General features: G+C 28.1%; 1 protein-coding gene and 1 pseudogene across 1 annotated transcript; one reads left to right on the top strand and one right to left on the bottom strand.

Annotated features, from left to right (window-relative positions):
• Positions 1-240: 240 nt before the first annotated feature.
• On the top strand, positions 241-1566 carry LOC108475284 (uncharacterized; annotated as a pseudogene).
• A 1939-nt stretch (positions 1567-3505) lies between these two features.
• Positions 3506-5795, bottom strand: LOC108474427 (polyol transporter 5). The gene is made up of 3 exons (XM_017776339.2): positions 5345-5795; positions 4924-5270; positions 3506-4835 (listed from the first exon to the last, which is right to left on the bottom strand). Exons 1-3 carry the CDS (start codon positions 5508-5510, stop codon positions 3729-3731), a joined length of 1620 nt encoding a protein of 539 aa, XP_017631828.1. The 5' UTR covers positions 5511-5795; the 3' UTR covers positions 3506-3728.
• Between the last annotated feature and the right edge of the window lie 17504 nt (positions 5796-23299).

Here is a 23299-nt window from a genome sequence, read left to right as displayed (position 1 = left end):
AAACATGTCCTACATGACAAGCTTTTGCACTATGGGGTGTTATGTTAGTAGCTTGCGCCATTTAGGGTTTTTAAAATCGAACTGTTTGATTAAATTTTAAAAAGAAAAATAACTATTGGATTGAAATATTAAAAAATCGATAAAAAATGATGATTTTTATCCTCGAGAATCTTAGAATAACTTTTTAGTAAAACGCTTCTAAAGAAGCATTTTAAATTTATCTTGTCTTTTCTATATCAAATGGCAAAATCTTCCTGTAAAATAGATGTTGGGAATGTTGGGCATAATTTTTCAGAAAAAAAACTTCTTGTTAGAAGGGGTTTTTTTTTTTAGTCATATCTTATATTTTCCAATATTTTGATATATGTTTAATATTTGGTGGTAGAATTTTTTTATAAAATGGAGTTGATATGGAGAGGCTTTTTAAAGTTTAATTTCAAGGAGAAAATTTACATGTTGAGGAGAAGAGTGTTGATATTAAAATTCTGAAATTATTTTATTCATTTACTCAAACAAAGTTCATAGTTGTTGCAATATAAGTTGGAAACTTGATCCGAAAAACTTAGTTCAAGTAAGTAAATAATTATTTGTCATTATTACTTTGTTTATCAATTTTGCTTAAAAGTTTTTATATTACATATTTATGTTGTAACAATATATCAAAATAATAATTTTTATAAGAAAATAATAAATATTTATTTTTGTATAATATTAACGTATTTTTTTATAGTGTGTTAAAGAGGTTTTGTTTCTAAAGATGACTAAAATACTTAGAGTTGTTATTTATTACGACGGTTAAATTTGTGACACTAAAATTAGATCACTTTTGTATCTGCCTAATCTATATATTTGGCTTTTAGCAGGAGTGTCAAAGTCTCACTTCAAGCTGGAGGAGAATTTTGAGCTTCAAATATAGATACCTAATGTCAATAAACTTATAAGATATAATACATTTGAGCTAAATGGTGACGTAGATGTCTATAATCCTAGCCATTAAAGGCTCATGAGATGTTGGTTGATCGAGTCTAGTTTAGACAGGTCTTCATTCCAACTCATTGATATTTGCCTCCTGAGAAATACGGATGGATATCTATATTCCAATTTACAAACAAATGAATATCGACATCCATATGAATCTCAAAGCTTGGAAGGTTGAATTGAAAACGAGACCAGACACACCCGACATCAATAACCTATAGAAGTGTGTAGACTTTATCCAAGCTTTCATGTTGGGTTTTGGCATTACAAATTCCATTGCTCAATTTGGGATTAGACAAACTATATGACGATTTATTCAAAATCAAGGATGTCAAGTCATTTAGAGGAGACCACTTGTCTCGTGCCGTAGGAAGGCTATCTGATAAAAGTGGTAAAACAAAGTTTGCTATCGAAAATGCAACCAAAACCAAGATTGTCATTGCTGACACCAAGATTGATATATTGGGATCTTTTGCCAACATCAAGATTGTTGGAGATTCTCTTTACAGCCTCATTTTAGGTTCCCTTGTCGGCAAGGTTTACTCGAACCTTAGACAAGTAATTGCTTGGTTAGCTGAAAGGTTTTGATCTTTGTTTAGTGTGAATAACATGTTTTGAGATTGTGTTCTTTTGAGTTATAGATTTTTAGTTATCAACCATAGCATACCTTCCTAAACAAAGATTATTTTAAAGGATCTGAGTTTTTTGGAATGAAATTCTTAATAGAGGCTTTGAATGAAATTTCTAAAAAACTATCATACTTACCACCCTGGCCTAACACATGGTAGATCCAGAAAACCCCACGTGGACAACAAAAAGTAACCTGCACCTCTCTGTTCACTCGATTGTCCTCAGATGATCCACCATCCCTATCTGATGAAGACCATCCACTAAACACGGGAAGCACCTTCCTACACATATACTCGTTCACTATGGTCTAGTAATCTGCTTTTCAATGTGAACACTCTCTTCAACAATCAATGAGACCTACATATGTTTAACAACCTCATATTGAATGAATAACATAATGGTTCTTATGATGCTCGCCCTTCACATACTCCATGATGGCTATCTCATTTACAATGGCTTGTCATGTCACGCTAACAAACAAGAGGATTTCTCTATAAATGCCCTCCCAATAGATGAGAAAATAGATCTTTTGAGTCCTTAAGCAATTCTTAAGCGCTTATCTTCCTCAACCTTTTCCCCAGTTTTATCCCTATCTTTTTGTTTTTTCTAGCTTTCCACTTTTTAAAATGAATCAACCTTTTGAACATTGTCACATCCCATTCTTCATCCTCCTCTTTGTTTTACATTGTATCAACAAGTAGTTAATACAATGAAATATATTTCTTTCTTGGCACATGTTAGACTTATTGCATATCTTGACAATTGAAACCAACATTTAATGCAATTTAAAGTTAGACCCTACATGCATGCTATGTTTTTCCTTGCTTGTTATTGCTTAATATTGGTTCTTTTAGGATAGTACTAGGGTTCGTTATCCCATTCGTTTTGATCCATATTTTGTTAAAAGTTTGTTTGGCTTCAGGAGATTAAGATAAAATTATAAAATTTGGATGTCAAAGCTAAAAATTTTATATTAAATTATTAATTTATCAAAAGGATAAGTATGTTATCAATAAGTTGTTAGTTAAGGTGACGGTAATCTCAAAAAATAGATTTGTTGAGAATAACATCTCACCAACATGTTATGTACCATTAGAGATTTGTTGTCCCCAATTATTTGAGTTTCCTCAAATGAAGTGTATGACTTCAAATATATCCACCAATTATACACTTCTTAAAAATGTATTAAAGAATAATTTAAATTCTTGAACATGATAAAAATAGTTAATATATTATTTGGTCCCTGAATTTCGTTCAATATTTAATTTGATACTTGAGTTTAGCTTTAATATTAATTAACTTTGGTACTTTAGTTTTCTTTTGTCCCAATTAAGTATCTATGTTTTTTTTTTTACTAGAGCATACATGTCAAACATTCATCGTATCATATGATGTCGTTTGGTTTAGATATCAAATTGAATATTGTAGCTGATAGGTACCAAATTGAATAGTGAAACCAAAATTAGGTACAAGATGATACATTAACCCTATAAAAATAAAATTGGACAGAAAAAGAGTTGATTGCAACAAACATCCCTAAACTTCAAAGCATTCTAATATATAGCCCTAAACTATCAATGTTATATTAATTAAGTCTTTCTTTTACTAAAATCATTAATTTAACTATTAAATGATACGTTAGATCTTGTGTGACACAACTCAAAACGAAAATTAAAAAAAAACATTGTAAAAAGAAATGCTTTGAAAAACTTAATTTTGAGGTTTTAAAATTTTTATAAAAACTTTATCGTTTACTTCATTCATTTTTCAGTTTACTTTGTTTTTAACTTTTACTTTTAAAAGTTATATAACAATATTCAATTTATTTAAAATTTAGTATAAGATTTAACGTATAAGTTAACGATTAAATTAATAATTTTAATAACAAAAGGAAAGATAAATTGTAAAGTTTTCTCTTTGTTTGCATTTGCATAAAGCTTTTTCTTTTTCTTGTCACACCCTTACAATTCCCATCATGTTTTAATCCAAAGGATCACATCTCCAACTCCATTTTCTTTGGGATATTTTTTTATTAAAAGAAAGGAAAATAAAAATATTCAAAAAGAAACTATTTTCTTCACCTCATATGTAAAACCACAAATGTATTTACTAAACTACCCTTATTTAGTAGTAGTATTTCCTAACTGAATCTGACCGTTGCTCGTTCCATCACCGTTAACTTCCATCGTCTTCTTCATCTTCAGCTTCTTAGCTTCTTCCCTCCAACCAATGAATTTACCAAAAAGCCCTTCCATTTCCTCCAACGTTTTCCCTTGCGTCTCCGGATAGAACATGTAGAAAAACAAAGTCGCCACCGTGGCGATCCCGGCGAACAAGAAAAACGCGCCGCCGATCGATATAGCTTTGTACAACGAAATGAAAGTCATGGAGATTACGCCGCTAGTCACCCTGTTAACCGCCACGCCCATACTCGCTCCCTGAGCGCGTAACCTCAACGGGAAGATCTCCGAGCTGTAAACCCATGTGATGGGTCCCATCCCTATCGAGAACAACGCCACGTAAGCCAAAACCATCGTGATGCACAGTCCGATAGCCCACGGTATCTTCTCGTGTGAATGGTCGATGATGGTGAGTGAGAACCCGAGTGTCGTTAATGACGCCACCATGCCTATTATGCTGCTGAGAAGCAACGGTCGCCGTCCGATTCTATCGAGTAAGAACGTCGCGATCAAGATGGTGATCGTCTTCACGAATCCAACGGCTACGGTGGCGAGTAACTTCCCGTCAGATGAAGTGATACCAGCTTTTTCGAAAATCGTCGGACTGTACAAAACGACGGCGTCTATGCCGGAAGCTTGCTGGAAGAAATGAATCCCAATGCCGCAAATCAACACGTGCCTAACGGCGGGTGTTGGGTATAAGAATAATTCTTTCCACACTCCTTCGCCGTGGCTTCGCTTTTGGACTTTAACGACGTCGTCGGTGCATTCTTGTGGGATTCCGGCTGCTTCTTTGATTTCACTTAGTCTAAGTTGAGCTTCTTCAATGGATTCCGAAGTTTTGTCCAGAACTTTCTTGGCTTCACCGAGTCGGCCTTGCATAACCAGCCAACGCGGTGACTCGGGCATAGCTAAAACACCCACAGCCAACAAAACCGACGGGATTGCTCCGATGCCGAGCATAAACCGCCACCCTAAGTCAGTTGGTAACTTCGAAAATGCATAGTTGGATACGTACCCCAGTAATATACCACCATTAATGAACACCTATTTAGAAAAAAGAAAGAACGATCGATATCAGCTCCGTTTATATTAATGAATCAAAATTATAATCAACGTAACTCGGAAGACCCACCTCGGGGAATGAGGTGAGGAAACCACGGGAGGAAGCCGGAGAGACTTCAGCTGTGTAAACAGGAGCAATCATAAGAGCATATCCAACTCCGATTCCGGCAACGAAACGACCAACCATTAAGAAAGCATAGCTCGTTGCGAAACCCATAAGGAGTGCCCCTAAGAAGAAAATGGCACCGGCGAGCACAATAGTGTAACGACGGCCAACCCAATCAGAAGTCCGACCAGCCGCACATGAACCAACGAGAGAGTACACGTTAAGTATACCCATGAGGATTTCCTTTTGAACGTCGTTGATTTTCAAGTCCTCTTGTATATAGATAATAGCTCCACTCATTACCCCAATATCTGCACATTCAAATCATGCAAAAATCAATACATAAAAACTTACCCAAAATCCCAAACTTTTGAACATTACTTACCATAACCAAGTAAGATTGAAGTTAAAGAAGCAAGTATAGCACAAGCGAAAGCAAACTTGTTTCTTTTAGGTTTCTTTACTGCAGGTTCAAAATCTGCAAAATTTCTGTTGTCTGCCATAACTGGTCGAGTGGAAACCACACCGTTCTGTTCCCCCATACTAGCCATGTTTGTTAGCCTAGAAAAGGAAATGGAAAAAAGGAAGAGAAAACTGAGTTGTCTGTATTAGAAGGAATATACTCATATATAGTGATTAGAGATTCAAAGCAGCCATGAATCTCTCCTACGTTTGCTATGCAGAAGCCATTGTTGAGATGCAGAGTTTGCTTAAATAGACCAATGGGTTACGTCAATATGGTGCGGTCCATACTCTATGAATTGAACACTCTTCCCCCATTACGTTAAAACCTTTTCTTTTTTTTTTGCCTTGTTCACATCGGTATCGCTGTCTTAGGGTAAGCTCATGTGCAAGCTAGCTGTCGTTATAACAGTGGTACGTTAGATTTCTTTCTACAAATGTTAATCAAAATTTTAATATTTAATTTTAAAATTAATATATAATCAGATTAGATGTAATAATAAGGTATATTACGTTTTTAAGAAGGAATTTATGTTCAAAATTTGAAGTTAATATTGTTAGAGAGATTATCACAAACTCATAAATCGTAAAGTGAAAATGAACCAATATATACCCTAAACTGAAGAGGAAAAAGTTATCATTTAAAAAAGTATAATTTTATACATAAAATTTGATTGAAGGATAATTACTAATGTGATTGGTGTTATCATTAGTATTTGTGGGTTTGACCAAATAAATAAATTCTTATTATTTTAATAAATTTGGTGCCACAAGTTGTCAAAAGACAATTAAAGGTGTAGTATTTTATATATTTTATTATTTTCCTTTTTATTTTTAAAAAGATTTTATGGATGTCCTAAGTGGTGACAGAATTGTGTCCTTTATTTATTTATTAGTGGGAACGTGTTTTTAGTTATTGTCTTCGCTTTCTTTTTTTCAGGTTGAGTTACCATGGGTGGTAAGAACAATAACCATCACCACAAAACGACATTTGGGGTAAAAAAATGTCGGTGAAAATGGAAATTCAGAAATTTACTGTTTTAAAAATATTCTTATCAAGAATTTCAACATTGTTTGTTGCTTGTCGGATAATAATTTCGACCTTTAATTCTTTTTTACTCAAAGAAGTTTTGATTTAATATTTTATATGATTTTAAATTTTTTTACATAATTTTTTTTTTACTATTATTATATTTCTACATGGTTTCGACAAAAGGTGACGTGAAAAACAATTTGAGAAGTATTTATGGACAACTTTTTTTCTTACGCTACCCAGTTAGTCATCAAGTGACCAACCACTCATGTGCTTCGGAACTTCCATATGGCCAATCATTCTAGGCCTCCCGTTATTAGCAAGTGCGCATTTGTCCTCAAGAAGAAACTACTAAGAGATTATTGAGACCTAACAACCTCATACTATTTTAACAAAAGGAATGTCAGAGCAGACCCCCACTTGACGACAGTTAACACATAACAAATCTACCACTTGACCAACCACACAAGAAGACCACAACCCATATAGTTGGTGACATGGCACTATCAAGTGTGGGGACCTTCTCCTATATATACCCCCAAGGCACGACGAGGAAGGGATCTTTTTTCCCAGCTCTCAACTCCCTTAAGTTTTATAGCTTAACATCACACTTTCTCTCCTCCTTCATCCTCTGCTTATTCCAACTCTTCGCCTGACTCAAGTGAACCAACCTCCTTGCCACCATCACTATCTTCCCATTGTCTCCCTTGTTGTATCACGGTATAAGCAGTCATATTGTTTGTATATCTATACTTACTTATTTTAAGCTTTTGATTAAGTTTGGTATTACAAGTCAATCGAACACCAAGTCAAGAAGGAAATTACAAAATATCATTATATATATAATAAGTTATATTATATGAACATTTTTTTTATATTTTATATAAAATCAATGAAATTTTAATTATAATTAGATTTGAACCAATGAAACTCTATAAAACGACATAATGTATTTTTATTTTTAAAATTTACCATTACACTTAAAGCATAATTTGATTTTAATATGAACTTTTAGTAAGTATATTTATCGCACAATATTTTTAACCCACATCGTAAATATGTCGTAAATTTAATATTTTTTAATTCTTTTATTATTTGATGTTCTTAAAAAAAATTCTCCATAAGCATTAATTACTTCCTCGATTTGTGGAACTGAAAATTTTTATTAATATGTATGATGAATCATGTGTGGGTTAAGAATGAGATGGAACATTACTTGCCATTTGCTGTTGATATAATGATTGATGTTCTTGCTAAAGCCTAAGAACAAAAATTATTGGATTTGTGTCTCATCATGTTGTAATAATAGTCATATATGGGTTTATATTCCTCCATTGTTAATAGTCATATATTTGTTTTCTTTATGCTTACAACCATATTCCATTTAATTTATAAATACGGAGATAATACGTTTCAGTGCATTTAAACCTCATTATCCTATAATAATAATAATACTCATACCAATCAATTAAAGACTCAATCGACTTGTTAATATTAATATTAATATTAATATAGTTATTAAACATAATTGTGTTATATTATTAGGTAAGATTAACTATATTTTGCCATAGCATAATTGAGATATTTATTATTCTAATTAATAATATAACATTCATTTTTAAAAATATCTCATTTATTTCAAATTTAATATATATATATATATACTATTTATAAGGCCCTTGCTTAGTTTATATCACCCATCGGTCCCGGATCAATTAGGAAATTATAATAAAAAATAATTTTATTTGTAATGTAAATTGTATGATTATAATGATTTATCTTTTTAATATTTTTATAAATTAATAAAAATTTATGATCATTATGTACTAAAGATACAATGCATATGATTTTTTTTTCTTTTTCAATTTGAATTAAAACAATTTTTTATTTCTTACATTAAACTTTAATAAATATATTTATTATATAAAATATCCATCAACATCGTGAATGTACCATAAATCTAATTTGTTTTACAACTTTACATTTATTTGAATAATATAAAATTTTATTACGTCCCCTACCCCACAACAAATGTGTACCAAAAGATTCTTCTCATCAATGTACTTAACCTAGCTTGATTAATACACACAAATAAACACACATAATTTATAACTAGGTTATATCACCAAAATTATGTTAAAAATATATTTATAAAAATATATCAATCCTGAGTTTATTTCCTAATTTTTATTTTAAAAATATTTTATTTAAACATTTCATATAAAGACAATAATATTGTTATAATAATATTCATTATTTCCTTAAAAAATGGTTTTAAATGTAATTCTTATAATCAGATTGATATAAAGTTAACTCATATTGATGGAAAAAAGAGACAATTTAAAATATATATTATTGAATTTATGGATTAACCATGCAAAGTAATGGAAAATGACTAGAAAAATAAATAAATAAAGTAATCAAAACTACCTAATGACAAATATATATATATATATATATCAAATGAGCCTTGAAAGTCAAAAAAATCAATCATTATGCAGTTAATTATTATTCTTCAAACATTTTATATATAAAAAAAGTCAACAACTTCGAGTTTTTTTTGGGAAGATCAACCAAATTAAGTAACTTTCAATATTTTGTTTCGTCTAGGTCACCGAAGTATCAGTTGTTTGCTAGCATAATTAATAATATTATTTATTTTTTAATTATAAAAATAAGATAAAATTGAACAATAAATATGATTAATACGATTTAAACTCATATTATATGTAGGGTTAGGGATAAAGTTAGAAAGCTATTTAAGAGGGTTGAAACTAAATTTTAAAAGATTAAATTAAACTTTTATCATTTTTAAGAGGGTAAGTGTAATTTTACTTTTAATAATTTAAATTTTAAAATTTTTAAAGGGTTTAAATGAATAATTTTTTATTTTAGGGGAGTTGGGGTACCTGCCAACCCTCTAAATATGTCATTGCCTGGGGCGTTGAATACCTAACCATCATGTTGTGAAATGGGATTCTAATAATATTGATTATTGGATGATATATGTGTTGATTTAAAATTCGATTAAGTTTCTAAACAAATTATTAGTTAGTTAGTCCCATAATTATAATTAATTAAAACATATGTTGCATTCTGATTCATAGCTTTTGTTGTGCCTAGATTTCTTAACCAGCTAGTTTCTGGAAAATTTGTGTTCATATTTGTTATTTTTTTATTAAAATATAATCCATGGATAGGAAATTACTTAATATTCAAGTTATTTTATAATTAAATATTTTTAGTAGTTAAGAAATGAGTAAAAGTATCATGGAAGTCTTTGTACTAGGAGTTGAATTACATTTTATCTCTTTTATTCAAAGAGCAAATGGGTCTTTCTGTTAAAAATTTCATCCATCTCTACTATTAAAAACCGGTCCCTATACGTCAGCATGAAGTGCATGTGGCATGCTACATCTAATTGTCTGATTATTTCATCTATAATATCATTTTTGAATAGTAAAAACGGATGAAATTTTTAACAGAAATGACTAGTTTGCTCTTTAATCTATCGTACAATGGCTAATTTACCTATTTTTTTAATAAAAGGAGAGCAAAATACAACCTGACTCTCAATACAGATGCCTCTATAATACTAATAAATTAATTTTGTATCAGTGGCATTTATATCAATTAAAACATATCGTTTCCAATAATAAATCAAAATTGTAAAAATAAATTTATATGAAAAGATTTATATAAAATTAAAATATTCCTTTATTCCATTTTATTTTATTTTATATTAAGTCAAGCAAGTCAACTAGGAAAGGAAGGAGGCATGGGCAGCAAATTGGAATGATTTTCCACCAATTTGTCCAATTGTGACCCCCAAAATTATTGTTCCTATAATTTCCCAGTCAACAAAGACAGCCCTCTATATAAAATTATACTGAGAGAGGACACCTTTATTGCAAATTGCTTACTTCTTCAATAATTCTTTGTATTTTATTCTTATTTTTCATCAATATTTCCTAACTATATTTACAAGTTTGCACGTATAATTTGGTTTTTTTATTCAACGTGAACTAAACGTATTACTTTCTTGTTTCTTCAACGTGAAGGAATTAGGAATATGTATTTGTAAAGGAGAAGCAAAAATTATGTGTCTACTATTAATTAAATATTTAACATTCACATGAAGTGAAGGACAAAACAATTTATAAAAAGCCCAAAAATAAAACATCGAATATATTTAAAAAAATATCAATATAAGTCGATTGAGTCTTAATTCGATTAGCATGGGTATTGTTGTCAATGTAGGAAGACGTGAGTTCGAGTGTATTGAAACGCATTATCCTGCTAATTATAGGTTGGGGAGGGACTATGAATATCATTGAGGTTGAAAAGTGGTGTGAAAAAATGCTTTAGAAAATTAATTTTGAAAATTTTGATAATGTTTACCATTGTTGTCTGTAAGTGTTTTTGAGAAGATAAAATGTCTGTTTTAGACATGATGTTGTAATGTATAAAATTTAATGAGGGGATAAAAAGATAATTTTATTGAAAAGCACTTTTCCAGGTGCCAAAAGCTATAAATTAAAATTTTAGCTTGACTTAAAATTCTAGTTTAAAATTAATGTTTGGTTTGAAAAGTTACTTGTTAATCAAAGTTTTTTGTTTGAAATAACGATTTGAGTCGAAAATTACTTTTTAACCTCAATGGTAAACACGCCCATAATATGTCCTTAGTCTTATATATTCAACATCCAAATCCAATATTACAAATTTAGAAAAAGGGAATGAGGTTACTCGAACTCAAACTCTAATATGTAATATCATTCTTAAGGCATAATCACTAGCGGATCTTGAGACTAAGTTTTGGTGGGAAATAATTAAAATTTTCAAAAATTTTAGAAATTTAAGAGAATTCTGGGTATAATAACTTTTATAAAAATAGATAAATTATTTTAAAAGTCTTAAAGTTGATGGAGAAAAGTCATTAAGTAAAAATGTTTGTTGAGTATTCTCTAGTAGAAAAACTGTCCAAATAAAGATAAAATAGATGACGAAGAAATTTGACTGTTTTAAGTGCACAATTGGACTAGCAAATGTAACTTTTCAATGTTGAAACCATAAAAGTCAAGCACATAGAACTTGATTATTGATTCTTTTACTCAATTTTTAATTGATACTTTGTTTACTTACATGAAATCATAATTTGACCGATTAACAAGCAAGTTAGATATTTAGAACAAACTCTTGGGGTTGTATCATATGCTATTATTCTATATTATCATTTGCATGATTTTATTTTATATTGGATGTCCCCTTAAAAACGTTAACCCAAGCTGTGGATTAAGGGACAAATGGATTTAAAAAATTGTTATGTCATCACAATCATAAACGGGTTTAGTAAGTGTAGAATATTCTTTTTAATGAGTTAGGAAATATAAAAAAAAAAATATTAATAAAATGAGATAAGTTAAAAGCGGTAAATGATGTTAGAAAAATCGAAGAGAAATTCTTAATAAATTAATATTGGTAGTCGATTTATTTCTTTAGAGAACACTTATAATAAGGAGATTAATTGTTGTTATTGACAATAAATATCTTGATTCCAATAGAAAAAAAGGTTGGTAGTTATTAGACAACAATGATCGTCAACTCGAAACCCAGGTAAGATTTAGGTCGCCTATCCACGACTCGGCTAGGCCCTACCAAATGGAAGTGTGAGAGACATACAGCGAGAGGACAGCTATGAGAGCTCGCAGTCTCAGTTCGCATATACCCAAAGAGTTCTAATATAGAAGGTCGCGAGGTCTAACAGGCGACCCAAAACAATACACGTGTTTAGTATACCCGAAGTCTGCTTAGAATGTCAGTCATATGAATAGTGAGATCAAGTTCACGAACAGTAAAGTCAAATCATGAACTATGATAATATATATAAATACCCGAATGTTAGGTTATAAAAAATATCATGAAAAGAATGAAAAGAGTAAAAAGAGTAAAAAGTTATCACGAAACTACTCAGTTAGATTAATATTTTTTATATAATGGGAGAGGATACGAAATGTACAGAGATCAAAGCAAAGACCTTATGTCGATTAGAGTATTCTATCAATAGGAATTCTTTTATCTTTACACCACGAGCATAATATAAAAATATTGTGAAATTGTATTTTAATTTCTTAAAATTTACAATTTTGTAATTAATAAAATGATAAAATTTGTAATTTAACCCCTTAAAAATTTTAAAATTCAATTCCGTGCAATATAAAATCATGTCTAGCTTGGTTTAAAATTTTGATTAAAAAATAACTTTATTGACCATTATGTAAAAGGTCTTAAGAAAAACATAATATTTAAGTCAGATAGAAGTTGAAAACAATCTTTATAGAGAGATTCTGCTAGCTGGCCTATTTTCGTGTATGTATCTATTATTCAAATACACTTTGTTGTTAATTTATACATTAAGGTCACGTTCATGCTTGGGATTCACATCTTAATTTGAAGTTTATAACATAAACAATTTTTGTTTTGCCAACCTTAAATTTTGTTGTCTTCTGTTTTTTTTTTAAATGTAATTTGTTTAATACAACATAAACTCAAACTACTTTGATTTTTTTTATATATAATTATGTATATAAAATTAATTTTTAATTTTAATTCAATTATATACAAAATCACGTTACCCATTATATTAAACTTCAGGTATAGTTTTGCAATTTGTCCTTTTTTTATATATATTTTTCCAATGCTAATTTTTTTCAATGTATTATTGAATTTAATATGCCATTGTACATATAAACTTTAATTTGATACAATTATTCACGTAAAATTCTAATTATAGTTCAAATATATATTTTAAACTTTAAATTTGATTTGATCATACGTATTTTAAAAATAAATATATCAATTTATTTTTATATTAGATAATTTAATTATTTAAGTATGCAATATATAAACATAAAATGATGTTGTATCATGTTAAAGATTGTGTGGCCTAAATCCCGTCACTTGTTGAAGTTCGCTTGCCATAGATCACCATTAAGCACAAAATTGGGTGGGGGTTGTGATCGAGGGTGCAGGGCATATACGGACCATACAACACTAGTTGAATCTGTATAAAACTGTTCTTCTTCTATTTGATTTTAATTAGAACATGATTTTTCAACCTTTAAATAAATATATTCAGAACTTCTCTTGTATCATTTGTTTTTCAACATTAGTGAATTTTCTTCTCCTCTGCCCATGATTTTTTTCGAAAAGTGTTTCCATGTAAAAAAAGTGTTCAGTGTTTTTCTTTTTCTTTTTCTTTACGATAATGCTACTGCTATTATTAACGTTTATTATAACATATCAATAATTGTGTTAATAATTTACAATAATTAGATCAAATAAAGTTTCATATATGCAATTGCATATTAAATTATATCTCATGTATAGTTTTGAAATTTATCTCTTTCTATATAAACAGTGCCTTCACAATAAATTTAAAAAGAAAAAAAGAAATTATGAGTATTCTTTTACGATAGAGTATTATTGACTCGTTAAAAATGAGATTATTGATCCGGTGCAATTATATATACAAAACTTTGATTTTGATTTAAGCGATACATACACTTATTTTCATATTGATTTAATATAATTATTTGTGTATACAATATATCAAGTGATACTAATAATTTGTTAATAACAAGATTGTTAATGTGGTTAATAATTAATTACCTTAATCGATCAATGTGGCACTTCACATGACGACGTACCAAATAATGGAGACATTGACCCGAAAGATTGGCAAAACATAAATATCTAAGATAATCTAAACTTAAGTCGGTAAAATAAATAAAATGGTGAAGTCCTATATTTAAATCTTTTTTATTTCAAGAATAATTAAAAAAAGTGATTAACTTCATTTTAGCTGTAACTTATTTTGTCCTACTCTCAAGTAGCAGCCCTCCATGCTTCCAAGGCGGTGGGCAACTTGTTTCGTCAATTCATCAAATAAATAATAATATCATAACAACTATATCTTAAACCATCAACTTTTATAAAAAAAATTAAGGAATAATTACTTATTTGGTCCTTCAACTTATAAAATTAATTTTAACTCTTTATTTAATTTTTATTTATCTTAACTTTTAAATTTGTGTTGTTTATCAAAAACTTTTAATATTTAAAATTTAAAATTATTAATATTTTTAAAATATAAAATTATATATTTTTTAAAATAATAGCTTATGTGGCATACATGTGGATGCCAAGTTAATAAGGTTAACCGACATTAAATTCTTCATCAATTTTGGGATAATCTGTCAAGCAACGTAAATTTAAAGACTAAAAAAATAAAATAAAATTGAAGGACCAAATAAATTATTATACTAAAAATAAATATATAATTACTAACAAGTAAGCACATGTCAATATCGTGGGTACCATCCATGTGCGTCAATTTCATAACTTATATATTATAATATTTATATATTAACATAACGGTTCTCTTATTATTATTTTACATACAATTTTTTTCAAAAATTCTAAATTTTCTTCATAATAAAGATTCTAAAATTTATCTAACTAATTTTTGTATGATAATAATTAGTGTTTATTTAGTTTTACTAAAATATTATTTAATAAAAATAAATTAAAAATATTTAAAAGTAGAAAAATAGATTAAATTTAGCTTTTCTTTGATATATATATATATATATATGTTTATAGTATAGCTTAAAGTTGGGAACTTTACTAACATATGTTAAGTGGATTAATAAGGAACATTTTACACTAAAAATATATCTCGTCTTAGAAATAGTATTCTCGATAAGGGTATTCATGAACCATCAAAGGAAAAAAAAAAAAGAAAGTGTTATTTGGATCTCATTTTTTTAATTGAATTGATTTCGTATCAAATTGATTTGTGATATCAACTCAATCAATCACGTTATACGTACATAATATTATTTTATTAAAAAATAATATTTTAAGTAATTCTTTTTCTCAAATTGATGTTAAATTAACCCGTGACATGAATTCAGTTAATCACATCATAAACCAATAAATATAGGTAATCTCTTAACACTAAAGATTAAGACAATCACTTTGTGAAAAATAGAGTTTATATTTGAGTTAGTTAAATTTATGGAAGTGAATGACAAGTATCTCTTCTACTTTAATAAGTGGTTGAAGGCTCGATTCTCGTTTTAGGTATGGGATAATTTTTAAATTTATTACTAGTATCTATTCTTTTAATAGGCTTACAAAATAGTAGACTCACTCTAATAAACACCTTAAAACCAAAATGAATAATATTTTCTAAAATCTTAAGGGGCAATAAAGTGGGAGGAAAGGGAAAGGGAAAGGGAAAGGGAAAAGGAAAAGGAAAACAATTTCCTCCATTAGGAAAATGAGATCCAAGTGGACATGAAGTTGAAAAGGACAAATGGTGTGAAGGGAAAGGGTGTGGGGTCATTAGAACACTAGAAAAGTGTAATGGATGTGACATTAATTGCTTTATTGAAATTTGGGGTATTGGCTTGGTTAGTCCAACTCACGTGTCTTTGAATTTTGGTTCACTCGCTCAACGAATATCTCTACCGATGGATAAATCTGTTTATGTAAAAGACTCTTCCGCAACACATCCATAAACTAACTGCCCACTCCAATAATTGTTAAGTTCCTTATTATTTATTATAATTTAGTTATTCTCTATTATTTTACTAGTAATTTAGATTGAATTGATAAATAATTAAAATTTATCTCAAATTTAATAATTAAATCTAAACTTTGGGCTGGCACGTCCGGTTCCTCTAAAATAATTTTTTATTTAAATCTTTTAAAATTTTAAAATTTTAAATTAATAAAAATAAAATTATACTTTAACCTCCTAAAATAATAATAATTTAATTTAATTTTTAAAAATTAAAAGATGAAGATAATTAAAATAATAAAATTATTTTTTTCTATCGTAAAAATAAAAATTTAATTTCAACCCTCTAAAAAATTTTCTAACTTCGCCTATTATCTAAATCCACTCGATTAGACAAATAATTGAACCCATAGGAATAAAATGCTTTTTAAGTGTAAAATTATTTGGATAGAAACATCTAGATTTAATGGCAAGGTGGAGGAGTTTGGAAATTTTGAAATTTTAGATTTGTTTCTTTTTATTAATCGATAATAATTAGGAGCATAAGAAGAGAGCCAAGTCTGAGCCTCGGGTTTTTGCCATTTTATTCGCTTCAAAATTTTAATTTTTATACTTAAAAAAATTATTAGCTTAAAACATGATTTGGCTCTTAAAATATATTGTTCTTTGCACTTTAGTACTTAAAAGTTCTTTTTTTTTAACTCAAATTGGTCCCTAAAGCTATCTTTTGCTAATGAATTTAATCTAATTGACATTAATGGTGTTAAAATTGATTGACATATTTCCCAATTAAAATGCAAAACGTGGGTTTAGGATTAATATCTATATATAAATTCAAAAAATTGAAAATTGTAAAATATCTCAATATAATTTTAAAAATTAAAAAATTATAAATGGAGAATTTAGTTAAATTTTAGAAAATTTCAAAATTTAATATCTATATAGTCTAGAAATTTGAAATATTTAAAAGTTTTTTGCAAAAATATAAAAAATATATATTGAAAAATAATTAAATAAAGAAAAATAATATATTTTAGAGATAAATCATGGTTTAGGTCAATTTTATTTTAATTATTCTAAATTTATGATGTAATTATTTTAAATAATTTTTCCAGCATAAGGTTTGCTAACCAGTCACCACTACAAGAGAAAACAACGTTATTAATAATTAATTTTCACATATTTTTATTAATAATTAATTTTCACATATTTTCCAATTTCCCTTCATTCATTCATTGCAGTCAATTCACCAAATATATAAATGAGTTTGAAACTTTGGTAATATAAATTCAACTCAAAGCTGTAGGGTTTGCCTTGCTAGCTCCGTCATTGATATACTCAAACTCTCTGCTGTCCTATTTCATCAATGCTTGACGACGACGAAAGAATCAACTACCCCTTGCCAACACTTTGAAGTTTGTAACTCAAATTTAATAATTTTTATATATCATCCAAAAATAATTTTAAAAATAAAACTTATTTAACTTTGTTTTAATAATTTTATTTTTTATTCCACAAATAATTTAAAAAAAACTAACAATTTTTATAAAACACTTGTTAATCTCAACTCAGCTGGAGTTTAAAAACTTCATTGCAGTGTAATAAATATTTTAGTCACTGAGCTGTTAATTGTCAATAAAGTTGTAACGATAAGATGACATGGTACGTTAAATAATCATTTTAAACAAAAATTTTAGGTTAATTTATACAATCAGTCACCATATTTTTTTGTTTTTTAGCAATTTAATTTTTTTTTCTTTTAGGTTTATTTAACTTTTTTTTCTTTATTTTCTATTTTTTTCTGCTTCTCCTGCTATTTTTCTCCCTTCTTCATTTCTTTTAACGTAGTTTTTCTATATTTTCCATCTTCTAGAACTAGTCCCTATACTTTTATTTGTTTGAACAATTTAATTTTTTCGAGTGAGGTGAGCTTGTGGATTAATTTTAACAAATCAAAAACATAGAAAAACTATGTTAAAAGAAATGAAGAAGGTAGGAAAACAAATTGAGAAGCAAAAGAGAATGAAAAAAAAAAGTTAAAAGAACATAAAGAAAAAATTAAATTGCTCAAAATGAAAAAAATAGGGATTAATTGTAAAATTTAACCTAAAATTTTCATTTAAAATGATGATTTAACATGCCACATCAGTATACCGTTACACCGTAATGGCTCAGTGACTAAAATATTACAACACGATAACGCAAATGACTAAAACGTAACATTTCAAATATAAATGACTAAAAAGTAACTTGAAAAGCAAACAATAGTAACTATTTTGACAATTTACCCTATATAAAAAATATACATTATAAGTTAATAAAATATTAATTAAAAAATACAATTTTTATTTATCAGTTATCACATACTATAAACAATTTGCTTTTGATGTTCACTGCTTACTTTTCCACATGGTTATCTAGTTATCATGCATCCCCATCTTCATAACTAGTGAATCATTTCATTTGCCATTTTAAAATATAAAAATATATAATTAAAATTATCAAATTAAAGTATAAAAATATTGTATTTTTAAAAGAATTGTTTAAAAAATATGATAAATTTTCACTGATTTACGTATAAAATAATTTTATAGAATCCAAAGCTATCATGAATGTCACGAAAATTGACGTCACGTAATATTCTAACCTGACACTGAATCATTGAAACTGGTCCATCGTGTTTATTTTCTCATTTGTTTGCCACTTTTTATATTTTTTTTCCCCGACCCGAATGGACACCGCAGCATTCCTTCGCCATTCTTTTTAAATTTTGGTTTGGTTGCAGTACGTAGCGATTGAAATTGGAGTGTCCAGCTTTTAGGGTTGGGGGACCAACCACAAGGCGTTGAAAGCCGCAAGAGCGGTGCATGCTTCTGAGTTAGAAGCTTAGAATTTGATTTCCCATACTCTGCTTTCTTTATCAATATAATGCTTTGATTGTTGGCATTTTATGTGAGCCAGAATCTGTAAAAGCAAGTCTTTTTAGTCAACTAGTCTTCCCATGCGTAGCTGTATTTGTGGATCAAATCATAAGTTGGGTTGGTCATGGTTTTGTTTGGGTTCAACTTAGGGTGGAGATTTTTTTTCTTCAATCTTATCTTTCAATTCGTTCAATATTCGCATCATTGTTCTTTTACCACATATTTGGGACAAGTCCATGTGTTAAGGAAATGTGTAAGCGAAAGCGTCATCAACAGGGGATAAAAAAAACAATCATATTCAAAACAGTCCATGATAACTTATGTGTAGGAGATGGTAACGTAATTATTATAAGATCTAGAAAAGTTTAAATAAACTCGTCTAATTTTTGCATGATTATAGAGTGTGTCTCGCATTTTGGATAAAATAGAATTGACGTTGAGATGAGGAAAGGCCGACGTCTCGATGACATGACAACGGCATTCAAACAAGAAGAATCACCATGTCACAACATGAAGGACATCCCAACAAGGCAATATGCCAGTCACGATATGGCGACGTGTTCTCTACCAAATCGAGTTTTTTTTCCTAGTTAAATTCTATTTTCTTTTTTCTAGAGTCTAACTCTGATTATTCTATAGGGATGTTTTAGTCATATTTTCACACAAATTTTAGCTTATAAATAGGGCTTTTAGCAACCATAGAGAGTTTGATTAAAATAGCACAATTAAGAGAGAGTTTTGTGGGAATTTCGAGAAAATTTTGTATTTCGAGTTTAGGTTTGTTTTTGGTTTCTCTATCTTGTACTAATTTTCAATTATTTTTTGTTTTAATGAAGTTTTTCTTTGTTCTTGGTTTTTTTATCCTCTTAAAAAGTGTTTTTTCACATAAATATTTGTGTCCAACCTTTCTCGTTTTCGTTCTTTTTTGTTGCTTAATTCGGGTTTACCCAAAAAAGATTAATTTTATAAATCTTTATCATTGGATACAATAATACACTTTTTTAAGAGAAAATATTAGTTCAAATTTTGAAAAGCATATTATGAAGAGAGACAACCACAATTTGTAAACACAAATAGCAAAATATATATATAAAAAATAGAACCAATTATTTATTTTATAATATTTTTAGTGATCAATTTTTTATTTATTTTATTTATAAATTTATTTGTCAAATAATCTTGAACCAATTAGGTGAATTAGTCTATAATAATAGATGAATTTCATCATTGTATTATTAAAAATTTAAATAACATTAAATTTTAATAGAGTTAAAAGTTTATTATTTAAAAAATGTTATTTTAACGTTTAAAGGAGTTGTATTTTGAAAACTTTTTATGATTTTGTAGATAAAACATTTTATTAGGACTATAAGTAGCAAAAATAATGTTCAAGTTATTTTTAAATAGTAAATGTTAACTTTATTTGAATATTTTTATTATAGAGATCGAATTGATCCATTTAACACTAAAATAACTAATTTGATCCAACCGTAAAATTTCACTTATACTTTCATCTATTGAGGTTATATTAAAACCAACTAAATCTTATAAATTTAAATTTAAATTCATTAAAATCACAAAAGACCGAGATGCTTTTTTTTTTTTAGTATTAAAGATAAGTAATTTTATATTCATGACACTTTACCCCTTGTGACAAAGAGAATCATACCCATTACTTGTACAAGTCTTTAAACAATATAATTTTTTAAATAATTTTATTATATGTTTTATTCATATTTACTCTTTTTGACATTATGCCTACAACTACTCATAGTTTCTCCCCAACCCATAAATGAGATAATAATACACTTCAATGCACTAAAACTCACATCTTTCGGTATTGACAACATTATCTTTACTAATTGAACTAAAACTCAATAGACTTTTAAATAATACTTTTTAACTTATTTTCTTGTTTGTTTTGTTGGTCCATCTAAAGTATTGTCAAATTGAATAAGTTTTCTATCTACAAAAATATGTGGCTCATCAATGAGAAAAGTAACACTACCAAACAAACTATTCTGTGTCTCTCTTCATATTTTTCTCGACAACGATATCATATACCCATTTCTTAATTTCCTTCCATGCATTTGCTTGTCTCTCTTAAAATTTATATTTTGATATATTAATAATTCGAGTTATATTGCATTTGACATATTCACGTGCTTATTTGGGGCAATTTTTTTTAAAAGAGAATCAAAATTTAATTATAAAATTTTGAAAAATTAAAATATAATTTCATTATTTATTTATTTATAATTTCATTAATTTTGAGGGATTAAAAAGATTTTAATTTTTATTTTGAGGGATCATAGTGAAATTTTATTATATTTTAATTTAATATTTTATATTGTTGTTCATTTATTTGATGTCGTTTTAGTATAATATAACCTTAAATTACCCCATCTAAATACAATCACATTCACCTCATAATAACAATACCGAAATTAGGAAAAACCCATTATAGGCAAGAAAATTATGTGGTTTGCATTTTTATATATAAAAGATATTATTCATAACTTAATTTAATATTAATTTTATTTCTTAATTAAAATTAAACCTTATATAATAAAAATATATTTATATATATATATATATATCATTATGTTAAAAAATTTTGATTAATAACTTCATTATTTATATAAGAACAACCAAACATCAAGGAGGACTTCAATTGTTGTAGGAGTTGCAACACATGTACTTGTGTGTTACGAAACTGTTCTCTCATCACCTTGAGAAAGTAAACTTCACCAAAACTCAACTTGGAAATAGCTTGTTGTAGAGGTAGAGACACAGAGCATGGACATTGTGACACTGAGCTTCGAAGTCACGATTCAAAGCTCTCAAGGTTGTGTCTCCAAGCTCAAAAGATGAAGTTGTTGAAACCAGTGGCCTGTCATCTCGGTCACAACACCAGCAAGAGTGTATTGTGACACAGCCTTCCATGCCCCCTTCATGTCAACTACCATGAGTGCCGTGATACCAAAGTTACCATGAGTGCCGTGATACCAAAGTTTGGGTGTTTAGACACTAAAGTCAGGCAAATGAAAAAATTATAGGGATAATTTGTGTCCAAATAAACTCAAGTCGGCTACATTTTATAAGGATATTTTCATCAATATTGAAATTAAAAAATTAGACTGCTGAAAGCTTTTTATGGAAAGAAAAAAGGACATCCATTTTTTTTATTCCTTCTAGCTTAGACTTTATTTTGTTATTTTCTTTATTTTGCCGCACTTTGCTTCACCTATAAATATACCTCATATATATATATATATATATACATACATATTGTTACAAATTACTCAAAGATATTAACACAATTTAGGCAGCCAAAATCTTTTAATGTCAAAGTTATATAGTGCTTCATTGGAGTGCCTTTAGGATATATATTGATTTTCTTTTCCTTTGGATCCATGAAATTTGGGAGGGTTCAACAACTTGGAGGATTCCATGGTCAAAAAGTGAAATAATGTTTGTGCTTATCCTAATTACATATTATATATTGAGAAATGTAATTTGGGCATTGGCTGCTAATGATTCTTGTACAGATTAAATGGATAATCATTATCTTATTAATAAACTAATATATATGATGCTCACATGTTTAATTAACGTAACGACTATTTATTTTTGGTAAATTAAATATATCAAATGAAGTTATCATTTCAAATAATTATAATAAAATTTAAATTTGGATTGAGTCTTAATTGATTAGTATGAATAGTATTGTCAATGCAAGAGGACATGAGTTTGAATGTACTGAAGCACATTACTTTCTTATTTATGAATTAGAAAAGGACTATAAATAATTCTAAATATTATATCAAAATAATAAATATTATTAAAACATATAAAAATTATTTTAAAAATAATGATAATTAATTAATTTTATCTGCATTACCCCTATATAAAAGGAAGTCTAAATACAATGAATTTTCCTATTCACCTTCGTGCTGTAGCCTGTCGGTCCATTTATTTCTGCATCCAATAATAATAATAATAATAATAATAATACAATTTTTTTTAGAGTGTCCCGAATAAAGAGATAAAGCCTTTGAATTTGATTACCCTAAAAAGTCAAAGATTGACATCCTACCCCAAAAAGTCTATTTCCTCTATTCTCTACCCATACTCATTAGTTTTTTTTTTTAGGTTAATTACACCATACATCCTTAAATTATGATCCTCATTTTAAATTGATCTTCAAATTTCAAAATATTCTAACTACATATCTAAACTATTTATGTTATACCAATGAGGTCCTTTTATTATTAAAATCATTAATTTAATTGTTAAATGACAAGTCAAATCTTAAGTAGTTAAATTTAAATA

Source organism: Gossypium arboreum, chromosome 3, assembly GCF_025698485.1.
Source record: "Gossypium arboreum isolate Shixiya-1 chromosome 3, ASM2569848v2, whole genome shotgun sequence".
Taxonomy (NCBI): Eukaryota; Viridiplantae; Streptophyta; class Magnoliopsida; order Malvales; family Malvaceae; genus Gossypium; species Gossypium arboreum.
This window is presented reverse-complemented; position numbering and strand designations above follow the sequence as displayed.